At 48.1% G+C, this 25,571-nt stretch overlaps 1 protein-coding gene across 4 annotated transcripts in view; it reads right to left on the bottom strand.

Annotated features, from left to right (window-relative positions):
• Positions 1 to 1,729: 1,729 nt before the first annotated feature.
• Positions 1,730 to 25,571, bottom strand: part of cacna1fb (calcium channel, voltage-dependent, L type, alpha 1F subunit) — a 63,610-nt gene continuing 39,768 nt past the window's right edge. Inside the window, exons 22-51 of one of the 4 annotated variants that reach the window (XM_072366585.1) lie at positions 25,233 to 25,362; positions 23,078 to 23,137; positions 22,896 to 23,002; positions 21,829 to 21,916; positions 21,421 to 21,528; positions 20,085 to 20,137; positions 19,869 to 20,015; positions 19,589 to 19,790; positions 18,034 to 18,192; positions 17,850 to 17,960; positions 17,687 to 17,770; positions 17,464 to 17,592; positions 16,931 to 16,996; positions 16,476 to 16,567; positions 16,202 to 16,361; positions 15,780 to 15,907; positions 14,563 to 14,659; positions 14,375 to 14,477; positions 13,362 to 13,463; positions 13,159 to 13,289; positions 11,259 to 11,387; positions 11,121 to 11,181; positions 9,471 to 9,690; positions 9,235 to 9,342; positions 6,960 to 7,093; positions 6,770 to 6,882; positions 3,387 to 3,585; positions 3,249 to 3,311; positions 3,066 to 3,166; positions 1,730 to 2,988 (exon numbers count right to left, since the gene is read on the bottom strand). In XM_072366585.1, coding sequence (XP_072222686.1) covers positions 2,725 to 2,988; positions 3,066 to 3,166; positions 3,249 to 3,311; positions 3,387 to 3,585; positions 6,770 to 6,882; positions 6,960 to 7,093; positions 9,235 to 9,342; positions 9,471 to 9,690; positions 11,121 to 11,181; positions 11,259 to 11,387; positions 13,159 to 13,289; positions 13,362 to 13,463; positions 14,375 to 14,477; positions 14,563 to 14,659; positions 15,780 to 15,907; positions 16,202 to 16,361; positions 16,476 to 16,567; positions 16,931 to 16,996; positions 17,464 to 17,592; positions 17,687 to 17,770; positions 17,850 to 17,960; positions 18,034 to 18,192; positions 19,589 to 19,790; positions 19,869 to 20,015; positions 20,085 to 20,137; positions 21,421 to 21,528; positions 21,829 to 21,916; positions 22,896 to 23,002; positions 23,078 to 23,137; positions 25,233 to 25,362 — 3,649 coding nt within the window. In that variant the 3' untranslated portion in view covers positions 1,730 to 2,724. Of the gene's footprint in view, positions 2,989 to 3,065; positions 3,167 to 3,248; positions 3,586 to 6,769; positions 6,883 to 6,959; positions 7,094 to 9,234; positions 9,343 to 9,470; positions 9,691 to 11,120; positions 11,182 to 11,258; positions 11,388 to 13,158; positions 13,290 to 13,361; positions 13,464 to 14,374; positions 14,478 to 14,562; positions 14,660 to 15,779; positions 15,908 to 16,201; positions 16,362 to 16,475; positions 16,568 to 16,930; positions 16,997 to 17,463; positions 17,593 to 17,686; positions 17,771 to 17,849; positions 17,961 to 18,033; positions 18,193 to 19,588; positions 19,791 to 19,868; positions 20,016 to 20,084; positions 20,138 to 21,420; positions 21,529 to 21,828; positions 21,917 to 22,895; positions 23,003 to 23,077; positions 23,138 to 25,232; positions 25,363 to 25,571 lie in introns of all 4 variants that reach the window. The other 3 variants (XM_072366583.1, XM_072366584.1, XM_072366582.1) reach the window with 3 other exon arrangements.

The following is a 25,571-nucleotide window of genomic DNA, read 5'->3' on the forward strand; positions in this document are numbered from 1 at the left end:
GAAGCCTGCCGATGGGTTAGGGTTAGGCTTCTGGAAGCCTGATGATGGGTTAGGGTTAGGCTTCTGGAAGCCTGATGATGGGTTAGGGTTAGGCTTCTGGAAGGCTGCCGATGGGTTAGGGTTAGGCTTCTGGAAGCCTGCTGATGGGTTAGGGTTAGGCTTCTGGAAGCCTGATGATGGGTTAGGGTTAGGCTTCTGGAAGGCTGCCGATGGGTTAGGGTCAGGCTTCTGGAAGCCTGCCGATGGGTTAGGGTTAGGCTTCTGGAAGCCTGATGATGGGTTAGGGTTAGGCTTCTGGAAGCCTGATGATGGGTTAGGGTTAGGCTTCTGGAAGCCTGATGATGGGTTAGGGTTAGGCTTCTGGAAGCCTGCCGATGGGTTAGGGTTAGGCTTCTGGAAGCCTGCTGATGGGTTAGGGTTAGGCTTCTGGAAGCCTGATGATGGGTTAGGGTTAGGCTTCTGGAAGGCTGCCGATGGGTTAGGGTCAGGCTTCTGGAAGCCTGCCGATGGGTTAGGGTTAGGCTTCTGGAAGCCTGATGATGGGTTAGGGTTAGGCTTCTGGAAGCCTGCTAATGGGTTAGGGTTAGGCTTCTGGAAGCCTGCCGATGGGTTAGGGTTAGGCTTCTGGAAGCCTGCAGACGGGTTAGGGTTAGGCTTCTGGAAGCCTGCCGACGGGTTAGGGTTAGGCTTCTGGAAGCCTGCAGACGGGTTAGGGTTAGGCTTCTGGAAGCCTGCCGACGGGTTAGGGTTAGGCTTCTGGAAGCCTGATGATGGGTTAGGGTTAGGCTTCTGGAAGCCTGCCGATGGGTTAGGGTTAGACTTCTGGAAGCCTGCCGATGGGTTAGGGTCAGGCTTCTGGAAGCCTGCTGATGGGTTAGGGTTAGGCTTCTGGAAGCCTGATGATGGGTTAGGGTCAGGCTTCTGGAAGCCTGATGATGGGTTAGGGTCAGGCTTCTGGAAGCCTGCTGATGGGTTAGGGTTAGGCTTCTGGAAGCCTGCCGATGGGTTAGGGTTAGGCTTCTGGAAGCCTGCCGATGGGTTAGGCTTCTGGAAGCCTGCTGATGGGTTAGGGTTAGGCTTCTGGAAGCCTGATGATGGGTTAGGGTTAGGCTTCTGGAAGCCTGATGATGGGTTAGGGTTAGGCTTCTGGAAGCCTGATGATGGGTTAGGCTTCTGGAAGCCTGCTGATGGGTTAGGGTTAGGCTTCTGGAAGCCTGATGATGGGTTAGGGTTAGGCTTCTGGAAGCCTGCTGATGGGTTAGGGTTAGGCTTCTGGAAGCCTGATGATGGGTTAGGGTTAGGCTTCTGGAAGCCTGCCGATGGGTTAGGCTTCTGGAAGCCTGCCGATGGGTTAGGGTTAGGCTTCTGGAAGCCTGATGATGGGTTAGGGTTAGGCTTCTGGAAGCCTGATGATGGGTTAGGGTTAGGCTTCTGGAAGCCTGCCGATGGGTTAGGCTTCTGGAAGCCTGATGATGGGTTAGGGTTAGGCTTCTGGAAGCCTGATGATGGGTTAGGGTTAGACTTCTGGAAGCCTGCCGATGGGTTAGGGTCAGGCTTCTGGAAGCCTGCCGATGGGTTAGGCTTCTGGAAGCCTGCCGATGGGTTAGGGTCAGGCTTCTGGAAGCCTGCCGATGGGTTAGGCTTCTGGAAGCCTGATGATGGGTTAGGGTTAGGCTTCTGGAAGCCTGATGATGGGTTAGGGTTAGACTTCTGGAAGCCTGCCGATGGGTTAGGGTCAGGCTTCTGGAAGCCTGCCGATGGGTTAGGCTTCTGGAAGCCTGCCGATGGGTTAGGGTCAGGCTTCTGGAAGCACTGGAGCTGAGAGCTGACCGAGCCTGAAACTTTGGCCTAAAGGTTCTGGTTCAGGTGAACATCTGGTCCAAATCTTACAGAAGTTTAATCTAAACTGCTCTGTGTTCATGACTTTAGGTGAAGTTGGAAATCCAAGAAGAAGAAGAAAATAACAGGTGAACATAGAGAGATCAGATTTTTCTTATCAGCCCCTGAACGCACCAGAATGAGCTTCATTCAACGGGTCGAACGTTTGTTAATAAATTTAATTTGCTGAAAAATGAAAATAATTTGAAAAATTTGATTATTTATTTATTTATCTGAAATGTGTAAAATGAATAAATGATTTAATAACTAAATAATGAATCGGGAAGTTTAGTTTCTGTCAGGCTCATTAGTTTTAAATCGTCACGTTAAAGTCACATGACATCACCCCCCCCCCCCCCCCCCATTACATAAAGACAATAATATAAAATAAATAAACTTCTTTCAGATAAAAACCGATGAAGAAGTTTTCAGAGAATCCAGCAGAACCTTCGTCTGTTCGGGACCCGGAACAGAACCCGCCCGGCTTCAGTTTAAATAAGTTTTAAATCAGAACAAATAAAAACAGGATGAATGAAAGTTTCTTCTCTCCTTTCTTTTCTCATCCCTTCATCCTCCATGTTGCTTCCTTCTTTTTTCTTCTTCTTTGTTCCTAAATTATTTCTCCTCTTTTTCTCTTTTATTCTTTGTTTTGTCCACATTTTTCTCTCTTTGCTTCATCCTTTCCTCTTCTTCTCTGACTTCAACTTTGACCTCCGCCTCCTCCTATTGGTCAACACTCTGATCAGTTTGATTAAGCTCCTCCTCCTTCTTCTAACTGGTTACTTCTCCTGTCAATCAAATGTCAAACATCTCTCCCTGACCACAGATGCCCCGCCTCCGTGAGCCTCAGAACGAGGTCACACAGGTCATCTCATCGGCGAGCTCGTCCTCATCCCGGCTCGTTCTGATTGGCTCCTCATCGCTGTAGAGGGCGGCCGGGTCGGTGGCGGCGCTGCTGAGGAAGCCGTGGCTCCCGGAGCCCAGCAGGTCGCTGGCGGCAGACTCCATCTCGTCCACCGTCATGTGACAGGCGTCGGCGATCTCTCGCTTGGCAAACGCCACAAACTTGGGGTCCCGGGCGTAAAGGCCGAGTCCCTCTGAGATCAGAACCTGCAGGGAGACCAGAACAGAACTTTGATCGAAACGCTCTCATTCCCATTGATCAGCGATCGATCAGGTTTCCTCACCGCCTCCACCAGACTGTCAGCTGATCCACGCTTTTCGGTGAACTGGGCGCCGAGCTGGGAGGGAACTCTGAGGGTGGTGTACGCCCGGTACGGCGGCGGCGCTGCAACACAGTCACATGTCACACTCAGACACGCTCACACACACCAGTGACAGTCATTCTCTGTGAGTTTGGCTCCTCCCACCTGGCATTCCTGCAGGTTCGCCATACCAGGCTGGTCTGGGCGCCGCTCCTGTCACGCTCACACCTGGAGGACAGGAAGCAGATCTGTGGTCAAACTCTTCACTTCCTGCACCTGAAAGGTTAAAATCTGCCTCCTCACCTCTTTCTGCCCCCCCCTTCTTCCCCTCACCAGGTCCTCCCCCTGCCCCCCCCCAGGGGGGGCTGCCTTCCTCCTCCACCAGGATGAGGGGGGCGTAGAGGAGGCGGCCACGGCGAGGACACGGGTTCGCCCACGAAGCTGAGGAGGCCGCCGAGGAGCGTCCTGAGGAGCGGCGGGAGTCATAGCTGCTGAAGGTCTCCTGATGGGGGGGAGAGGGGAGGAGAGGGGAGGAGAGGGGGGGGGGAGGGGGGGGAGAGGTGTTACCTGAGTGTATTACCTGAGTGTTACCTGAGTGTTACCTGAGTGTTACCTGAGTGTTACCTGAGTGTGTTACCTGAGTGTTACCTGAGTATGTTACCTGAGTGTGTTACCTGAGTGTGTTACCTGAGTGTTACCTGAGTGTGTTACCTGAGTGTTACCTGAGTGTTACCTGAGTGTGTTACCTGAGTGTTACCTGAGTGTGTTACCTGAATGTTACCTGAGTGTGTTACCTGAGTGTGTTACCTGAGTGTGTTACCTGAATGTTACCTGAGTGTTACCTGAGTGTGTGTTACCTGAATGTTACCTGAGTGTGTTACCTGAGTGTTACCTGAGTGTGTTACCTGAGTGTGTTACCTGAATGTTACCTGAGTGTTACCTGAGTGTGTGTTACCTGAATGTTACCTGAGTGTGTTACCTGAGTGTTACCTGAATGTTACCTGAGTGTGTTACCTGAGTGTGTTACCTGAATGTTACCTGAGTGTTACCTGAGTGTGTGTTACCTGAATGTTACCTGAGTGTGTTACCTGAGTGTGTTACCTGAGTGTGTGTTACCTGAGTGTTACCTGAGTGTGTTACCTGAGTGTTACCTGAGTGTTACCTGAGTGTTACCTGAGTGTTACCTGAGTGTGTTACCTGAGTGTGTTACCTGAGTGTGTGTTACCTGAGTGTTACCTGAGTGTCTTACCTGAGTGTGTTACCTGAGTGTGTGTTACCTGAGTGTTACCTGAGTGTGTTACCTGAGTGTTACCTGAGTGTTACCTGAGTGTGTTACCTGAGTGTTACCTGAGTGTGTTACCTGAATGTTACCTGAGTGTGTTACCTGAGTGTGTTACCTGAGTGTGTTACCTGAATGTTACCTGAGTGTTACCTGAATGTTACCTGAGTGTGTTACCTGAGTGTTACCTGAGTGTGTTACCTGAGTGTGTTACCTGAGTGTGTGTTACCTGAGTGTTACCTGAGTGTCTTACCTGAGTGTGTTACCTGAGTGTGTTACCTGAGTGTTACCTGAGTGTTACCTGAGTGTGTTACCTGAGTGTTACCTGAGTGTGTTACCTGAATGTTACCTGAGTGTGTTACCTGAGTGTGTTACCTGAGTGTGTTACCTGAATGTTACCTGAGTGTTACCTGAGTGTGTGTTACCTGAATGTTACCTGAGTGTGTTACCTGAGTGTTACCTGAGTGTGTTACCTGAGTGTGTTACCTGAATGTTACCTGAGTGTTACCTGAGTGTGTGTTACCTGAATGTTACCTGAGTGTGTTACCTGAGTGTTACCTGAATGTTACCTGAGTGTGTTACCTGAGTGTGTTACCTGAATGTTACCTGAGTGTTACCTGAGTGTGTGTTACCTGAATGTTACCTGAGTGTGTTACCTGAGTGTGTTACCTGAGTGTGTGTTACCTGAGTGTTACCTGAGTGTGTTACCTGAGTGTTACCTGAGTGTTACCTGAGTGTTACCTGAGTGTTACCTGAGTGTGTTACCTGAGTGTGTTACCTGAGTGTGTGTTACCTGAGTGTTACCTGAGTGTCTTACCTGAGTGTCTTACCTGAGTGTGTGTTACCTGAGTGTTACCTGAGTGTGTTACCTGAGTGTTACCTGAGTGTTACCTGAGTGTGTTACCTGAGTGTTACCTGAGTGTGTTACCTGAATGTTACCTGAGTGTGTTACCTGAGTGTGTTACCTGAGTGTGTTACCTGAATGTTACCTGAGTGTTACCTGAGTGTGTGTTACCTGAATGTTACCTGAGTGTGTTACCTGAGTGTTACCTGAATGTTACCTGAGTGTGTTACCTGAGTGTGTTACCTGAGTGTGTTACCTGAATGTTACCTGAGTGTTACCTGAGTGTGTGTTACCTGAATGTTACCTGAGTGTGTTACCTGAGTGTTACCTGAGTGTTACCTGAGTGTGTGTTACCTGAGTGTTACCTGAGTGTGTGTTACCTGAATGTTACCTGAGTGTGTTACCTGAGTGTGTTACCTGAGTGTTACCTGAGTGTGTTACCTGAGTGTGTTACCTGAATGTTACCTGAGTGTTACCTGAGTGTGTGTTACCTGAATGTTACCTGAGTGTGTTACCTGAGTGTTACCTGAATGTTACCTGAGTGTGTTACCTGAGTGTGTTACCTGAATGTTACCTGAGTGTGTTACCTGAATGTTACCTGAGTGTGTTACCTGAGTGTTACCTGAGTGTGTGTTACCTGAATGTTACCTGAGTGTGTTACCTGAGTGTGTTACCTGAGTGCGTTACCTGAGTGTTACCTGAGTGTGTTACCTGAATGTTACCTGAGTGTGTTACCTGAGTGTTACCTGAGTGTGTGTTACCTGAGTGTTACCTGAGTGTGTTACCTGAGTGTTACCTGAGTGTGTGTTACCTGAGTGTGTTACCTGAGTGTGTTACCTGAGTGCGTTACCTGAGTGTTACCTGAGTGTGTTACCTGAATGTTACCTGAGTGTGTTACCTGAGTGTTACCTGAGTGTGTGTTACCTGAGTGTTACCTGAGTGTGTTACCTGAGTGTTACCTGAGTGTGTGTTACCTGAGTGTGTTACCTGAGTGTGTTACCTGAGTGTTACCTGAGTGTGTTATCTGAGTGTTACCTGAGTGTTACCTGAGTGTTACCTGAGTGTGTTACCTGAGTGTTACCTGAGTGTTACCTGAGTGTGTGTTACCTGAGTGTTACCTGAGTGTGTTACCTGAATGTTACCTGAGTGTGTTACCTGAGTGTTACCTGAGTGTGTTACCTGAGTGTGTTACCTGAGTGCGTTACCTGAGTGTTACCTGAGTGTTACCTGAGTGTGTTACCTGAGTGTTACCTGAGTGCGTTACCTGAGTGTTACCTGAGTGTGTTACCTGAGTGTTACCTGAGTGTTACCTGAGTGTTACCTGAGTGTTACCTGAGTGTGTTACCTGAGTGTTACCTGAGTGTTACCTGAGTGTGTGTTACCTGAGTGTTACCTGAGTGTGTTACCTGAATGTTACCTGAGTGTGTTACCTGAGTGTTACCTGAGTGTGTTACCTGAGTGTTACCTGAGTGCGTTACCTGAGTGTTACCTGAGTGTGTTACCTGAGTGTTACCTGAGTGTGTGTTACCTGAGTGTTACCTGAGTGCGTTACCTGAGTGTTACCTGAGTGCGTGTATGGCGTGGCGGTGATGTGGGGTGGTAAGTCCCGGGGATGGGCAGGTCGTCGCTGCTGCCCTGCCGCCGCAGACACTGGATGTTGAAGGACGGCTTCCGCCCTGATTGGCCAAACAAAGTCATGATGTCACGGATGGGTTCTGATGTCAGAGCACATCTCTTTAGACAGTCCTCTCACCTGTGGGTGTGGCAGGAAGTAGGCGTCGCCGGGTCGTCCTCCTGCCTTCGCTGTAGCCGTTACCATAGCTACTGTTGGTGAAAGGGGTGTGGCCATCGTAGTCTCTGTACAGAGGAGGCTCATCAAGGTAATGTCTGCACACACGATGAGGTCATCAATCAGAAAGCTTCATCAATCAGTCACCTGTCTGTCTGTCTGCGTACCTGTCTGTCAGCGTACCTGTCTGTCAGCGTACCTGTCTATCAGCGTACCTGTCTGTCTGCGTACCTGTCTGTCAGCGTACCTGTCTGTAAGCGTACCTGTCTGTCAGCGTACCCGTCTGTTAGCGTACCTATCTGTCTGCGTACCTGTCTGTCTGCGTACCTGTCTGTTTGTCTGTGTACCTGTCTGTTAGCGTACCTGTCTGTCTGCGTACCTGTCTGTTTGTCTGTGTACCTGTCTGTCTGCGTACCTGTCTGTCTGTCTGTTTGTGTACCTGTCTGTCTGTCTGCGTACCTGTCTGTCTGTCTGTGTACCTGTCTGTCTGTCTGTGTACCTGTCTGTCTGTCAGCGTACCTGTCTATCTGTCTGCGTACCTGTCTGTCTGCGTACCTGTCCGTGAGCGTACCTGTCTGTCTGCGTACCTGTCTGTCTGTGTACCTGTCTGTCTGTCAGCGTACCTGTCTATCTGTCTGTGTACCTGTCTGTCTGTCAGCGTACCTCTCTATCTGTCTGTGTACCTGTCTGTCAGCGTACCTGTCTGTCTGCGTACCTGTCTGTATGTCTGTCTACCTGTCTGTCTGTGTACCTGTCTGTCTGCGTACCTGTCTGTCTGTCAGCGTACCTGTCTTTCTGTCTGCGTACCTGTCTGTCAGCGTACCTGTCTGTCAGCGTACCTGTCCGTCTGCGTACCTGTCTGTCTGCGTACCTGTCTGCCTGTCTTTTTACCTGTCTGTCTGTTAGCGTACCTTTCTGTCTGTCTACGTACCTGTCTGTCTGTCTTTTTACCTGTCTGTCTGTCTGTGTACCTGTCTGTCTGTCTGCGTACCTGTCTGTCTGTGTACCTGTCTGTCTGCGTACCTGTCTGTTAGCGTACCTGTCTGTCTGCGTACCTGTCTGTCTGTGTACCTGTCTGTCTTTCAGCGTACCTTTCTGTCTGTCTGCGTACCTGTCTGTCTGTCTTTTTACCTGTCTGTCTGTTAGCGTACCTTTCTGTCTGTCTGCGTACCTGTCTGTCTGTCTTTTTACCTGTCTGTCTTTCAGCGTACCTGTCTGTCTTTCAGCGTACCTGTCTGTCTGTGTACCTGTCTGCGTACCTGTCTGTTAGCGTACCTGTCTGTTTGCGTACCTGTCTGTCTGTGTACCTGTCTTTTAGCGTACCTGTCTGTCTGTGTACCTGTCTTTTAGCGTACCTGTCTGTTTGCGTACCTTTCTGTCTGTGTACCTGTCTGTCTGTCTGCGTACCTGTCTGTTAGCGTACCTGTCTGTCTTTGTACCTGTCTTTCTGTGTACCTGTCTGTCTGTGTACCTGTTTGTCTGTGTACCTCTCTATCTGCGTACCTGTCTGTCTGCGTACCTGTCTGTCTGTCAGCGTACCTGTCTGTCTGTCAGCGTACCTGTCTGTCAGCGTACCTGTCTGTCAGCGTACCTGTCCGTCTGCGTACCTGTCTGTCAGCGTACCTGTCTGTCTCTGTACCTGTCTGTCTGTCTGTGTACCTGTCTTTTAGCGTACCTGTCTGTTTGCGTACCTTTCTGTCTGTGTACCTGTCTGTCTGTCTGCGTACCTGTCTGTTAGCGTACCTGTCTGTCTTTGTACCTGTCTTTCTGTGTACCTGTCTGTCTGTGTACCTGTTTGTCTGTGTACCTCTCTATCTGCGTACCTGTCTGTCTGCGTACCTGTCTGTATGTCTGTCTCTGTACCTGTCTGTCTGTGTACCTGTCTGTCTGCGTACCTGTCTGTCTGTCAGCGTACCTGTCCGTCTGTCAGCGTACCTGTCTGTCAGCGTACCTGTCTGTCAGCGTACCTGTCCGTCTGCGTACCTGTCTGTCAGCGTACCTGTCTGTCTCTGTACCTGTCTGTCTGTCTGTGTACCTGTCTGTCTGTCTGCGTACCTGTCTGTCAGCGTACCTGTCTGTCAGCGTACCTGTCTGTCTGCATACCTGTCTGTCAGCGTACCTGTCTGTCTGTGTACCTGTCTGTCTGTCAGCGTACCTGTCTGTCTTTCTGCGTACCTGTCTGTCTGTGTACCTGTCTGTCTGCGTACCTGTCTGTCTGCGTACCTGTCTGTCTGCGTACCTGTCTGTGGACGTGATGCTGTCGTTGTCTTCCTCCCGGCTGTAGTAACCTTGCTCTCCGTACGTTTCCACGTCTCCGTTCCTCCAGGTTCGGTCCCTCGAGTCCCGCCTGCAGACCAACAGCAGAGTGTGATTGGCTGAGCCAGCTGTCAATCACTCCAACAGTGGAGGTTTTCCACTGAAAGCAGTTTGAGCCTCTGCTGGACGTTCCAGGAACTGCAGTCGGTCTGAACACACCTTCCATGTTTGTAATGCGACGGCCTCTTGTGGGCGTGGTCCAGCACGCCGTTCCTGACTGATGGGTGGCGGTGGTGATGATTGGCAGATGACCTCAGGCTGTCTCCACGATGAAGATGTTCATCATGTTCATTCCCATTCGCCATCTTAGTGAGAGAGCCGACCCGATGGATGAGACCTCCGTTAGAGACGCCGCCGTCACCCACGACCCCCCCAGGACCTGCAGACGGGAGGATTCACGCTCAGAGGGAGCGACAAACAGACATCTCACAAACCTAAGCTATGATTGCAAAGGTGAACATGATTAAATCGTGTTGGGTTTGCATTCATTAGATTCTTTCATGTAAAGCAATTCGGTTTCTACATGTCGGCGGAAAAAGCAAAGCGTCCTCTTCGTCCTCAGACATGGAAAAGTTCAGCAGAAAGATCATCTCAGGCTGCCGTTGTGTTTGTAGATTTTACTTCTGATTTCACTTCAGAGCCACCGAAATAAAACGGGTTTTTGACACAGTTTTGTGGGTTTTTTACACTGATAGAACCCAAACACTGTGTTCCCACACATCGTGATATTTCCTCTCACTGCTGATACAAAAGGCTGGAAGCTCTGGACACGACAAATAAAACTTACTGGAAGTTATTCCTGTTATTCCTGTAAACCACATTTCTTTGTAAAATGTAACACATTACTGGATAAATGAGAGATTCCAGGAGCTAACTTTCAATGTCAGTTAATGAGCTTTGTGTTCAGCCTGACTTTCTCCCTCTGAAATATTCTGTTCCTTATATCTCAGACAAAGAGTAACCAATCATTCAGCTTCATTTCTTTACATATTTCTGCAGAGATTCACTGAAACATGATCAAACCTGAACATAAACCCAGAATCTGAGGCAGAAACAGAGTTTTTATCAGTTCTCAGCAGCTTTAAAGTGAATCTCTGGTCTGAGCTCCTTTATTCTCCAACACAGCCTGAACCCTCTGAGACCAGCTTTCTGTCATTTCTTTAAGGAGTCTTCAGGAATAGTTCTCCAGGCTTCTTGAAGGACATCCCAAAGCTCTTCTTTGGATGTGGGCTGCCTTTTGTTCCGTTCTCTGTCAGATGATCCCACACTGCTTCAATAATGTTGAGGTCCGGGCTCTGGGGAGGATTCATCCCTCCATAAGACCTGTTGCCACTGATTTTCAGTCCACTTCTTGTGTCATTTGGCACAGCTCAGCCTTTTCTCCCTGTTTCCCTTCCTTAAGAACGGCTTCTTGACAGCCACCCTTCCATGGAGACCATTTCTGATGAGGCTTGGGCCAACAGTAGATGGATCAGCTGAAGGTCCAGATGCATCTCTCAGGTCCTGTCAGGTCACAGCTGGATTTTTTCCTCTTTCTTAAGGACATCACTTTCAGATCCTGTTCATCTGCTGGAGATAGTTTTTTAGGCCTGACACTTCTTCTTTTGTCCTCCACTTGTCCAGTTTCCTCAAATGTTTTAAGGACTCACTGCACACCATGCTGAGATATGCCAAGTTTTCAGCTAATAGCTCTTTGGGAATCACCTTGTTGCTGCAGAAATCCTCAGAGTAGTTCAGGTTTATCTCAGCAACATTTTCTCCTACTAGTTTCAGGTCAATGTAACGATATGATGTAATGCTGTTTTTTACCAGTAGGTGTCAGAATGGAGCCTCGTCGTTCTTTCTCTGCTCCAAAGCCGTTTTCAGCCTGCTGAGACAGGAACAAAAGAACTTTACTTCGCATCAGGTTTAGTGAAACCAGCTCAGTGTCAAAGGCAGGATGAGTACCGTATATCCAGCATCTTCCTCCTCCTCCTCCTCCATCATGGCCTCCTCCTCCTCCTCCAGGTCTTCGTTCAAAGCGAGACGCATCTCTGGACCCAGATCCTGCAGCGTCTTCAGACCGGCTTTACACAGCTGAATACATACCAACACATCATTACTCTGGGAGCTTCGCAGAAGAAGCTGTGCTTTGTCTCCTAAAAGCAAGTCAAGTTTCTTCATTTCATGCACAAAACAAAGTGCTTCACATAAAATAAAAGGAGTGGAAGAAGCATTAAAAACACACAGAAGAAGACAAAGAGAAACAAATAAAGTAATTAAAATGATTAAAGACAGTCAACAGTCTGGATAAGTTAACAGATTTCCTGCACAGACACATGAGAAAAGAAACGTTTTTAAGCTGGATTTAAAAACATTTGGTGACAGTTTAATCTCCTCTGGCAGCTTGTTTCCCCCAGCTGCATCCCATCCTAAACAGGACTAAACATAGAGGGAGCAACAGGCTGCAGACGTATACTATCTATACTAAAAGCTAAATACTATCTATACTAAAAGCTAAATACTATCTATACTAAAAGCTAAATACTATCTATACTAAAAGCTAAATACTATCTATACTAAAAGCTAAATACTATCTATACTAAAAGCTAAATACTATCTATACTAAAAGCTAAATACTATCTATTCTAAAAGCTAAATACTATCTATTCTAAAAGCTAAATATTAGCTATACTAAAAGCTAAATACTAGCTATACTAAAAGCTAAATACTATCTATACTAAAAGCTAAATACTATCTATACTAAAAGCTAAATACTAGCTATACTAAAAGCTAAATATTAGCTATACTAAAAGCTAAATATTAGCTATACTAAAAGCTAAATACTATCTATACTAAAAGCTAAATACTATCTATACTAAAAGCTAAATACTAGCTATACTAAAAGCTAAATATTAGCTATACTAAAAGCTAAATATTAGCTATACTAAAAGCTAAATACTATCTATACTAAAAGCTAAATACTATCTATACTAAAAGCTAAATACTAGCTATACTAAAAGCTAAATATTAGCTATACTAAAAGCTAAATATTAGCTATACTAAAAGCTAAATATTAGCTATACTAAAAGCTAAATACTAGCTATACTAAAAGCTAAATACTATCTATACTAAAAGCTAAATACTATCTATACTAAAAGCTAAATACTAGCTATACTAAAAGCTAAATATTAGCTATACTAAAAGCTAAATATTAGCTATACTAAAAGCTAAATATTAGCTATACTAAAAGCTAAATACTAGCTATACTAAAAGCTAAATACTAGCTATACTAAAAGCTAAATACTATCTATACTAAAAGCTAAATACTATCTATACTAAAAGCTAAATACTATCTATACTAACTATGCATCAGAGCAGGGGGGCGACTCCTTTGTGCTGCATAATAACGCAGAGATGGTTGTTTTGTAGGTTAGAGACTCGTCTCTAACTGGAACTGCTCTGTAGCCCAGAGAAGCAACGCCACAGTGTTTTGGCGTGCTGCGTTTTACACAATGTGGCCACGAACCAGGGTCTCATAAAGTAAATGCACCTCCCACTGCCTGAAGCAGCCAGAGTTTGTTGAATCTGACGCGTTCTTATGAAGAAAAGTGAGAGAAATTTAGAATAAGAACAGGAAAACGTTTGTGCGTGAGGCCCATCGTCTGCTTCCATCACATTAATTAATTAATTAACATTAAATTAATTAATTAACTGCATAAATTGATGCAGCCGTAGCTCGTTATTTCCTCCACAAACAAAGGACCGATGAGCCGGTCTTAAAATGCGTTCCTCAGCAGCGAGTTTAGCTTTTGATACAGAAATGAACTCCATTTTAAACCGAAGGTTCTCGTTGGTCTGCACAGACCTGGATAGCAGATGGGTTGGTGGTGTCAGACTCTCCGGTCAGATCTCCCTTCTCCTTCCTCTTCCTGAACTTCCGGAAGTAATCCTGGATCAGGAAAGTTGCGTAAAACTTCCCAACGGTGACTTCCTCTTCTGCAGAGAGAGAGCGGACAGTTCAGCGTCAGACCGTCCTGCAGAGCTGCTGTCGCTGAGCAGAGTCACTACCTTCGTGCGGTGGGATAACTTCGTCCAGCAGCTTTGGCTTCATTCGCTTCCAGATCTTCTTGATGATCACCCTCAGCTCCTCATTCTCCTGATCAGGGTTGCCTGCAAACAGGATCAAATCCACACAAACTCATCAGAGCTCAGACAGTAACCCTAACCCAGATGCTGCTGAATTACACCTTTCATTCAGTCACTGACGAGCTGTTGTTGTCATTCTGTGAGGGTGCTGGTTGCCTAGCAACAATTCATGGCATGCTAATCACATGACATCTGACATAACTCCAGACCTTTCCTCACTGATAGCTAAACAGCTGTGGTGCAAAATAAAAATAATTGGGTGAGCTGGTGGGCTCAGAGCTGCACAAGTTCAAGCTAACTCCGCTACGCTAAATGTTAAATGTTAAATGTTAAAGGCTAAATGCTAAATGCTAAAGGCTAAATGCTAAATGCTGAAACTTTCCTTTCTGATAAAGCTTATAGTTAGGGATGGCTCAGGTGAGCCTGAAACATCCCATAGTTCTGCTGCTATAGGCCCAGCCTGCTGGGGGAGCTCCCATGATGCACCTCTCCTCCCTCCATATGACATCATTGCTGTCATTAACTTGTGTTTCTCTCTCTCAGCAGGTGTCTCTGGCCTGGTGTTACGCTGCTTGTTGTCCCCTCTTTCCTGTCCTCTCAGCCCCAGCTGGTCCAGGCAGATGGACCCTTCCTGGTTCTGGTTCTGATGGAGGTTTCTTCCTGGTTCTGGTTCTGATGGAGGTTTCTTCCTGTTAAAGGGAGTTTTTTCTCTCCACAGTCGCCTCGTGCAGCTCAGGACGCGGATTGGATCAAATCACTCCTTCGATAGGCTACGTTTTTAATTGGCTCTGAATGAATTGGACCAATTTGGAGTTTAACGAATTGGATTCTAATTGGGTTGAATTGGGCTGAATCTTTGAAGATGATGATGACCTGAGATGACATTTGTTGTAATGTGGTGCTTTTTAAATAAAGCTGAATTGAATCCAACGCACCTTCAGTCTTGATCTTGAGCGCGGTGCGAACCAGAGCGAAGAGCGTGGCGTTGAAGGTCACCATCCCATCCGCGTTCAGAGGCATGTTCATGGCCACCAGACGCTGCGGTGAAGAGGAGGAGGAAGAGCGCTGGGGTGAGGCTGAGCCCACATGACAGCAGCTGCAGCACATGTACACCTGCATTTACCTTACAGGCCACTCTGTGAGGACAGAGCTTCCCGAAGCCCAGAGGGGGCTGGATCCTCCGGAGCAGAGCCACCACGTCCAGGTGCTTGATCCGACCTCTAAGAGCAGACAGCATTCAGCAGGTTCTGACCAATCAAACTCATCTGAAACTCATCTGAAACTCATCTTAAACTCATCTGAAACTCATCTGAAACTCATCTTAAACTCATCTGAAACTCATCTTAAACTCATCTGAAACTCATCTGAAACTCATCTTAAACTCATCTGAAATCAGGTCAACAAGCTCTGGAATGAAGCTCCACCCAGAGAAGAAGCTTGGTTCTGTTTACAGAGCTACCAAAGTAGAACTGAGCCTGAGGAGCATTCAGATCGCACTGAACTCAGTTCTGGTTCTGGTCCAGATCACTTCGCTGCTCACCCTCTAATTAAAGAAAACATCTGGAACATCTGGAGCTAACTAAGGTCTGAACACCCTCTAATTAAAGAATATGAACTGATGCTGAAAACAGGGAATCAGAGCAGAGAGCTAACAGTTCCCCTCTTGCTAAGCTAACAGTTCCCCTCATGCTAAGCTAACAGTTCCCCTCATGCTAAGCTAACAGTTCCCTTCATGCTAAGCTAACAGTTCCCCTCATGCTAAGCTAACAGTTCCCTTCATGCTAAGCTAACAGTTCCCCTCATGCTAAGCTAACAGTTCCCCTCATGCTAAGCTAACAGTTCCCCTCATGCTAAGCTAACTAAGGTCTGAACATCTGGAACTAAGGTCTGAACATCTGGAACTAACTAAGGTCTGAACATCTGGAACTAACTAAAGTCTGAACATCTGGAACTAACTAAGGTCTGAACATCTGGAACTAACTAAGGTCTGAACATCTGGAACTAACTAAGGTCTGAACATCTGGAACTAACTAAGGTCTGAACATCTGGAACTAACTAAGGTCTGAACATCTGGAACTAACTAAGGTCTGAAAATCTGGAACTAACTAAGGTCTGAACATCTGGAACGAACTAAGGTCTGAACATCTGGAACTAACTAAGGTCTGAACATCTGGAACTAAGATCTGAACATCTGGAACTAACTAAGGTCTGAACATCTGGAACTACGGTCTGAACATCTGGAACTAACTAAGGTCTGAACATCTGGAACTAAGGTCTGAACATCTGGAACTAACTAAGGTCTGAACATCTGGAACTAAGGTCTGAACATCTGGAACGTACTTGGCCTCCGGATCATACTCAGACCAGATCCTCTTGAACTCATCCAGATGATGTGGGCCCAGGATCGACCAATCACGCGTCAGGTAGTCGAAGTTGTCCATGATGACGGCGACGAACAGGTTGATGATCTGAGAGAGAATCAGCTCAGTGACTCCGGAGGAACTGAAAATGTGTGCACGTGTGAGTGCACGTGCGAGTGCACGTGTGAGTGCACGTGTGTGTGCACGTGTGTGTGCACGTGTGAGTGCACGTGTGAGTGCACGTGCGTGTGCACGTGCGTGTGCACGTGTGAGTGCACGTGTGAGTGCACGTGCGTGTGCACGTGTGAGTGCACGTGTGAGTGCACGTGTGAGTGCACGTGCGTGTGCACGTGCGTGTGCACGTGTGAGTGCACGTGTGAGTGCACGTGTGAGTGCTCTCACCAGGAAGGCACACAGCATGAAGAAGCTGATGAAATAAACGATGGCGAAGGTGCTGCCACAGGTGAACTCTTCTCCTGGTTCGTAGTCCGATTCCGGGTCACAGCGTTTACCTGGAAGACTCGCCAACATGATCTCCTGCCACGCCTCACCTGTCGCACACCTGCACACACGCACGTTTCTTATTGACATGATCCCATATTTAAAACATCACAGTTTGTTGGCTGATTACGGAGCAGCTAAAACAACCAGAACGCTGAGGGGAGGAGGATCTGACCTGAAGAGGAGGAGCACAGCCTGAGGAAACGTCTGGAAGTTGTTGTTTCTGTTGATCTGGGTGTAGTCCTGCATCGCCACCTTCCCAAACGTCTGACAAACACAAACAGCTTCAACTCAAAGGTTCCTGGTTCCTCTGAACCAAACATCAGCTGCTGCCTCAGGGGTCCTAACCCTGGGTCCTGAGGTGCTCCAGATTTAACCATCAGAAGGTCTCACATTTATGCTTATATAAAGTATAAAGGAGACTTATATTCAGATATATTGTTTATTATTTGTTTTACATTTTGTTAAAGAGACACATTCAGCTTCAGGTTCCATCAGCTGCTGGCAGCACTGAGTTGCATTGTGGGTAATATCAGAGGGAACAATAAAACAGGTTCAGCCGTGTCCATAAAACCTGGGTTCTGGTTCTGGTTCTGGTTCTGCATCGAGTCCTCCTGCAGAAACACTCACCTGCATGCCGATGACGGCGTAGATGAAGAAGATCATGGCGATGAGCAGAGCGACGTACGGCAGCGCCTGAGGAGAGAGGACGAGGTGAATCTGACCCTGAGCGGGATTCAACCCGGCAACCTGAGTGCTGCTGCGCCTGATGTCAAGGCCACCGGCTCCCTGTCAGAGCTCAGCAAGCAGGTGGCCACTCCCACTTTGTTAACCCCGCCCCTCTGACCTGTTAGCCCCGCCCCTCTGATCTGTTAACCCCGCCCCTCTGACCTGTTAACCCCGCCCCTCTGACCTGCAGTGATACACTTTGTTAACCCCGCCCCTCTGACCTGTTAACCCCACCCCTCTGACCTGTTAACCCCGCCCCTCTGAGCTGCAGTGACCCACTTTGTTAACCCCGCCCCTCTGACCTGTTAGCCCCGCCCCTCTGACCTGTTAGCCCCACCCCTCTGATCTGTTAACTCCGCCCCTATGATATGTTAACCCCGCCCCTCTGACCTGTCCGCCCCGCCCCTCGGACCTGTTAGCCCCGCCCCTCTGACCTGCAGTGATTTGATGAACGTCCACAGCAGCGTTCGGATCCCTTCTCCTTTACTCAGCAGCTTCACCAGTCGCATCACTCGAAACAGGCGGAAGAAGGTGATGGACACCCGGGAGCTGTCCTCTCCGCTCTGAGACACAGAAACCGCCGAACAGCTAATCAGAACCTCTGAGGGCAGCCGGCTGGTTCTGGCTGGTTTAACAAAGATCCGTTTCAGTACTCACGCTGAACTCAGTGACCACGATGTCGACCACGCTGCCGACCACAATCAGAGCGTCAAACGAGTTCCACGGGTCGATGAAGTAGTGCTGAAGGAAGAAGACAGAAGAGTGAAACCTGGGATCCTCGTACCTGTGGATGTTCAGGGGGTGTGTTTGGTTTCCTCACCCGCAGCCTGAGAGCCAGCAGCTTCAGCACCATCTCCACGGTGAAGAGTCCGGTGAACACCATGTTGAGAATGTCCATGATGTAGCTGAAGGTTTTGGACTGTTCGTAGTGCTGCAGGAGAGAAGACGGGTCACTCGGGTCTGATGTGATCCGACAGGAGTCTGAGAGCAGAAACGGTACCGACCTGAACAGCCAGGGTGACGGTGTTCAGCAGGATCAGCACGAACATCACGTACTCGAATCCCGTTGAGTTGATGATGGACCAGAACTTGTACTGAACCGGGTTCTTTGGGATGTAGAGTTTCAGCGGCTGGGCCTTCAGGGCGTACTCCACGCACTGACGCTGGGGGGGGGGCAGAGAACTCACTAAACAACACAGAACCATGGTTCTGACCCGAGACATTTTGAATATTTGCTGATGTCCTTTAAAAATGGATCTAAAATTATTATTTTTTAAAACGTTAAAACAGAAACAATATTTGCTGACAATATTTTTTTATTAATTATTTACAAAAACTCAACCCTGGGATTTATTTAGTTCCCTTTGTGTGAAAGTTCCTCATTTAACGAGCCGTTCTGATTTTCATTTCTAAAGTACGTCACTCCTTAAGTTGGCTCCGCCTCCTCCGCTAAGCCCCGCCCACTCACATCCACCCTGCTGGACGGATGAAGCCAGCTTCTGGTGGAAATGTTCTGCTGTCAGCTGCACTGAGGAGCATGCATCTTCCATCCAGCAGCAGCCTCAGAGGATATAAGAGCCCAGTGGATAAACTATATCTGAGGCTAATGTTCCAGCAGAGTTAGCTAAAGACTGTGAATGTGCAGCAGACACTTTTCATCCCACTGTTTTAACAACTTGGTCCAGTTCAACGCTGGACTGAAGGAACTGAGCCACAAAGAGGATCAGTTCCAACTCTCAGAGCCTGAACTTCAGAGCAGGGAAATGGAAGCATCTGAGAAATAACTCCTCATGGTTTATTTACTGATTTATTTCTTCCTTTAGCAGCAGCTAACGCTAACAGCTTAGCTAATGAAATAACTCCTCATGGTTTATTTACTGATTTATTTCTTCCTTTAGCAGCAGCTAACGCTAACAGCTTAGCTAATGAAATAACTCATGGTTTATTTACTGATTTATTTCTTCCTTTAGCAGCAGCTAACGCTAACAGCTTAGCTAATGAAATAACTCCTCATGGTTTATTTACTGATTTATTTCTTCCTTTAGCAGCAGCTAACGCTAACAGCTTAGCTAATGCAGAAATAACTCCTCATGGTTTATTTACTGATTTATTTCTTCCTTTAGCAGCAGCTAACGCTAACAGCTTAGCTAATGAAGATGACGTACACCAACTTCTAAGGAGTTCCTGCTGCTCCTTTCTGAAAGATGAACATTATTGTTCCCACATTACTTTGTTAGCTGAAGCTTTCTAGTTGAACGGTTCGGTTCTGTAACTCAGACAACCTGCAGCTGTGTTTAAGGTGTGTTTCCAACACAACACCGGTCCTCTCCTCACTCTCGCTGTGCTAACGTTACATTATCGGCATGTTTCTGATAAAGATGGAGGTCTCCAGGTTCTGTTTAATGAGGCTAATATACCACACTGTGCTTAAAGCAACAGCTATTTGACGAAAGTCTGTCTCATACCTGTCAGTAAGACCTTAGCATTAGCACAAACTAGCAGAATGTCACCTTTTAAACTCAGTTAAAGCGCAGCAGAGAGCTCCTCAGGTGAGCTTACCTGGTTCTTGTCCAGCTCACAGTTCTTGTACTCCTGCTCTCCCTGCTCTCTGAAGGTGATGATGACAAAACCTACAAAGATGTTCATCATGAAGAAGGCGATGATGATGATGTAGACGATGAAGAAGATGGAGATCTCCACTCGGTAGTTGTAGATGGGACCAGAGTTCTCTCCATTAGCATCGATGGCTTTGTACAGCAGCCTGAAGACGGAGCAACATTTGCCTCTTAAGCAGGAACTTTGTGAACACTGCTGATGAAGCTTTGTTCTGAATACTCACGCTGGCCAGCCCTCGAAGGTGGACACGGTAAAGAGCGCCATCATCCCCATCAACACGTTATCGAAGTTAAAGTCGCTGTTCAGCCAGATCCGCTCTCTGACCATCGGGTGGTTCACGTCTCCATCTTTATACACGACGAAGGTCCCTCTGAACACACACAGAGTCACGACTACGCCTGCGACCCAAAGGGATCAGAACTGCAGAGTTTAAACTTACTTGCACTGTTCAGGAGTGTGTTTGGCCTCGTCTGTGCAGCGGTAAAACTTCCCCTGAAATACAGAGATGAGTCAAACATGTGACCCATGGTTGGAGGGTCAGAACACCTGATCGGCATCAATCCCTGATCAATCAGCAGGTCTGAGGCATCAGTGGCCGCAACCAGTTTTAAAAACACAGAACCATTTCATAAAGAAATCTATGAGGTGGTGTTTGGTTCTGAAAGGGTTCAGATGTTGTCTGGTTTCTGGTGACACATTTCGACCAGTATGCTGCTTTGGTTTTGATGACATCATTTTTCTGTAGCAGGGACTGGTTTTCCTCAGAGAAACCTCAGTGGAGTGGCTCCATTGTTCGTTTGGGGGTTTAAATACCCAATGATGGAGTGACCCACAGGGGGAACAGCCTCCCTAATCTGAACAAACATAAGGGGGTTCGTGAGTGTACCTGGTACCAGCCGACCGTGGAACTAACCAGGGGATAATGCTAATGCTAATGCTAATGCTAATGCCAATGCCAGCAGTGAGAGAACCCGGCTGAAGAAGGAGGCCGTTTGGGCAGGTTGGCACACCTGAAGCAGCCGACAGGTAAAAGGGCTGCAGCATTGGTGGCTGCTGAAGCTACTAACCGGCTGTGGGAGGAATTCAACATGGAGAAGGACTTTCAGTTGGCCTCAAGGATGTGCTGGAAAACCATTGGAGGACTCATGAAGGGAAGCAGGGTATTGTCAGGCCAGGAAGAAGCCCTTTGAGGACCTCCTTAATCCGGCCAGCAGTACGTCCTCCAAACCTATTAAAAAGCTTTGCTTCAAGGCTGTAACTGCCTGTTAGGTTAGGGCTGGCAGTTCACCTCCTTCTCACGGCCCTTGAGCAAGGCACCATACCCCATGCTCCCCGAGCGCTGTGATTGGCTGCCCACCGCTCCAGTGTGTGGCATCTGTCTCCATGAGTGTGTGACCCTGTGCATGTGTGTGTCAGCAGGTGCCGACCCGGATGGGTTAAAAGGACAAATTTTGTTTGTATTTATGACAATAAATCTGATCTTAATCTCTTAATCCTATAAAATTAGCTTTTGTATGAGGGGGCAAAGAATCGTACAGAACTGGCCATCCAAAACCAAGCAGCCCTTCACTGAAAAGTTCTACGTGGCATGAAAACCAGCGCCTGACAGTGGCGGCGGACCACAGCAGAACATGATGCTGTCTGAAAGAGCAGCTGACCTCTGAACCTGGAAGAACAAGCAACACAACGCTGAGAAGCAGCTCTGTGTTGTTCTGGGATGAGACCGGAACCTTCCCTGATTGATCGGTTAAACCAGCAGCGAGTGGACGCCTCACCTTGAAGAGCTGCACGCCGATGCAGGCGAACATGAACTGCAGCAGCGTGGTGACGATCATGATGTTCCCAATGGTCCTGATGGCCACGAACACACACTGGACCACATGCTGCAACACAAACATGACAACAGTTGGTCTGAGAAACTGACCCCCCACAGCTTCCTGTGGGCCCCTTATTCCACGTGATTCCTCCCTTCTCCTGTGACCCTGAAAGTTGGCCCAGTCCACCATCACTAAAGATCTTCTGATACGTGAAATCACAGGAGATGAGGAGCGAGGAGAGGAAGCTGACAGTGAGGACATGGAACCCAGTTGGATTTCTCCTCTGACAGCTTCAGCTCCTGTTCCTCATCATGTCCTCACATGGGGCAACAAACGCAGTCAGCAGTCGGCTAAATGGGACGTTACCTTGAGTCCTTTGGCTCTGTTGATGGCCCTCAGAGGTCGGAGCACCCTGAGGACTCGGAGGATCTTCACCACAGAGATGGCGCTGGAGCTGCAGACAGAGACGCTGCATCACATGACAGCAGCCGGGCTCAGGAAACACATGATGCTCAGTTTGCTTCCACTCTGACTCACTGATCCTGGGAACTGAAATGTTTTCTACTCGGCAGCCTGATGGAGCTGACCTTTGACCTGCAGTGACCTTTGTGGTCCTCACCTGGATGTGTATCGGGGCTAAAATACGAGATCGGGATTCTCCTTTTTTCAACATTTCTCCTGAGTTTTCACTCATTGCTCTGAAGTAGAAATGTGCTTTTTATGCAGTAAAATGGTCTTTTGCTTATTTTAGACGCCTAAAAGTAAACAGAAAGTTATTTTATGAATACAAATAATTAGCATATAGCACTTTGTCTGTTCTTTCTCTGCTTTCACTGGCTGTAAAGACCAGACGAGGCAGACAGTTTTCAGTGTTGATGGGAACTTCGTCTTTAGCGCTGTTTTATATCTTTGTGCAGTTGAGAACTTGCAGGGTGTAACATCTGATTTATGAATGGTTTGCTTGTGCTTAGTGGCTGTCTCTGCTGGTGTTAAAGTTACAGAAAATGATGCCTTGTGCATCATCCTCAGGATTAAAGCCAGACCAGGAAACGTGCGTCTCTTTTCAGCAGCAGTACAGCTGCGTCTTCACCGCCGCCACCGGGACTCTCTGCAGTGGCGTTTACTCTGCTTTGGCGTGTTAACGGCCTCTGTGTGTCTTTAACTGGAAGCTGTGAGGTAACCACACCTCTGCGTGGCGCCAGCTTCATTTTAAATGCTGGGTCCCTGTTACAAAATAACGGATCAGTTTCTGCTTCCTCAGAAACATGAACTCTGGTCAGAAAAGTGTTGGAATCACTTGTGAAAAGTTTTTTAAAGAACAAGATTTTGTTTTGGAGTTCCACAGGGCGCCATACAGGGGCTCCACCTGCTGATGTTGGTGATCATGACTTATCAGTGTGAGCATTAAAGGGGAAGAAGGTGATGATACTGACTGCAGGAAGAAGGAGACGAGCGACACGCTGACGACCAGCAGATCCAACAGGTTGAACCAGTTCCTGCAGAACGAGCCTTGGTGCAGGAAGGCGCCGTGGACCGTCATCTGGCACATAGAGACGGTGATGAATCACCACATGATGAGGGTCTGACGGACAGTTCCCAGATAACTGAGGCTTACCTTCAGCAGAATCTCCACAGTGAAGATGGAAGTGAAGGCGTAGTCTGCGTAGCCCAGAATCTAAACACCAACACAGAGTTAATGCAGCAGCTGCTTCAGGCTCTGGAATACAAACAGTTCTAACCTGAACCCAACAGCCTTTACGCAGCTGAACTCGTACAACAGAGTTAAAGGAACTGGACTGAACACAGATGGGTGAGCTAAGCTTTCACTGCAGCTGCAGAGTGAAGGAAGTCAAAAGCAGGATGATGTAGAAAATATATCGTGTTTGGGAGTCAGATGACTTCCTCCCCTCTGACCCTTCCAGGGTTAGGGTTGTTCTTCATGAAGGGAGGGTTAGGGCTGTTCTTCATGAAGGGAGGGTCAGGGTTAGGGCTGTTCTTCATGAGGGGAGGGTTAGGGTTAGGGCTGTTCTTCATGAAGGGAGGGGGAGGGTTAGGGTTAGGGCTGTTCTTCATGAAGGGAGGGTCAGGGTTAGGGTTAGGGCTGTTCTTCATGAAGGGAGGGTTAGGGTTAGGGCTGTTCTTCATGAAGGGAGGGGGAGGGTTAGGGTTAGGGCTGTTCTTCATGAAGGGAGGGTCAGGGTTAGGGTTAGGGCTGTTCTTCATGAAGGGAGGGGGAGGGTTAGGGCTGTTCTTCATGAGGGGAGGGTTAGGGTTAGGGCTGTTCTTCATGAGGGGAGGGTTAGGGTTAGGGCTGTTCTTCATGAAGGGAGGGTTAGGGTTAGGGCTATTCTTCATGAAGGGAGGGTTAGGGTTAGGGCTGTTCTTCATGAAGGGAGGGTTAGGGTTAGGTTTAGGGCTGTTCTTCATGAAGGGAGGGTCAGGGTTAGGGCTGTTCTTCATGAAGGGAGGGTTAGGGTTAGGGCTGTTCTTCATGAAGGGAGGGGAGGGTTAGGGTTAGGGCTGTTCTTCATGAAGGGAGGGGAGGGTTAGGGTTAGGGCTGTTCTTCATGAAGGGAGGGTTAGGGTTAGGTTTAGGGCTGTTCTTCATGAAGGGAGGGTCAGGGTTAGGGCTGTTCTTCATGAAGGGAGGGGGAGGGTTAGGGTTAGGGCTGTTCTTCATGAAGGGAGGGTTAGGGTTAGGGTTAGGGCTGTTCTTCATGAAGGGAGGGTCAGGGTTAGGTTTAGGGCTGTTCTTCATGAAGGGAGGGGAGGGTTAGGGCTGTTCTTCATGAAGAGAGGGGAGGGTTAGGGTTAGGGCTGTTTTTCATGAAGGGAGGGGAGGGTTAGGGTTAGGGCTGTTCTTCATGAAGGGAGAGCTGCTGCTATTTTTCAGGAAGCTTCATGATGGGACAATGTGTCGATGAAACAGAGCATTCATAGGTCACCACATGTTCCTGAAACAACCTTAAACCCGTCTGCGGTGATCGATGGTGTCGCCAACCCAGACCAGCGTGCACGGCAGCCTCGGTGCACGTTACACAGAGCACTAAGGCTGCAACTCTGGAGTCAAATCTGTTTAAATTTATTGGTGAATCTCCCCAAGAGTCTGAACTTAAAACCAAAAGAAGGGTCAGAGCCAGAACCCGAGACTTTAAAGCGGCACAAACAGCCACCCACACACTGCTGATCTGAGTTGGAAGGCGTCTCTTCCCTCAGCTGGTGGTAATTATCATGTCTTGCATGAAGACAGCAGCTGCTCTGTGCATGTGTGTGATTTTCTGTCCCTTTCCTTCTTTAACCCGGTTAATCACTGACCCACTTCTGCTGTGTGATGTGCTGAAGCCCCGCCCACCTCAAACCGGAGCTGGTCATCAGCGGCTGAGACGCTCTCAGCTCTGATTGGCTCCAGGGTTAGGGTAGGGTAGGGGTTAGGGTTAGGGTAGGGGTTAGGGTAGGGGTTAGGGTTAGGGTTAGGGTTAGGGTCAGGGTAGGGGGTAGGGGGTAGGGGGTAGGGGTTAGGGTCAGGGTAGGGTTAGGGTAGGGGTTAGGGTTAGGGTCAGGGTTAGGGTTAGGCTCAGGGTAGGGGTTAGGGTCAGGGTAGGGTCAGGGTTAGGGTTAGGGTCAGGGTAGGGTAGGGTTAGGGTAGGGGTTAGGGTTAGGGTCAGGGTTAGGGTTAGGGTAGGGGTAGGGGTAGGGTTAGGGTTAGGGTTAGGGCAGCTCAGGTACTCAGCTGTTATTGATCTACAGAACACAGAGACGTTCGGACTCACGTTGTTCCTGAAGGAGTGCGCTCTGATTGGATCCTCAGCAGCCAACGAGCAGCTGCTGAGGATGATGAAGACGAGGATGAGGTTGGTGAAGATGTGGTGGTGGATCAGAATGTGGCAGCCGACACGGATTCTGCAGACAGAAACAGATCGGTTGGGTTACAGGGTTCTGGACCCCATGGGTTTGTAACACTTTAACACTGTTTGTGAGGGATGAAGGTGGCTGGACCAGCTGAGGAGGAGCTGCTCTATGGGAAAACCACACGAGTTGGACTTAATATCTGCAGAGCCTCGTGTAAACAGAACAAAGATTGGTTCTGTCTGTGTTTACATCGATGTTCA

Source organism: Leuresthes tenuis, unplaced genomic scaffold (assembly GCF_036924035.1).
Source record: "Leuresthes tenuis unplaced genomic scaffold, fLeuTen1.0.hap1 SCAF_16, whole genome shotgun sequence".
NCBI classification, from domain to species: domain Eukaryota; kingdom Metazoa; phylum Chordata; class Actinopteri; order Atheriniformes; family Atherinopsidae; genus Leuresthes; species Leuresthes tenuis.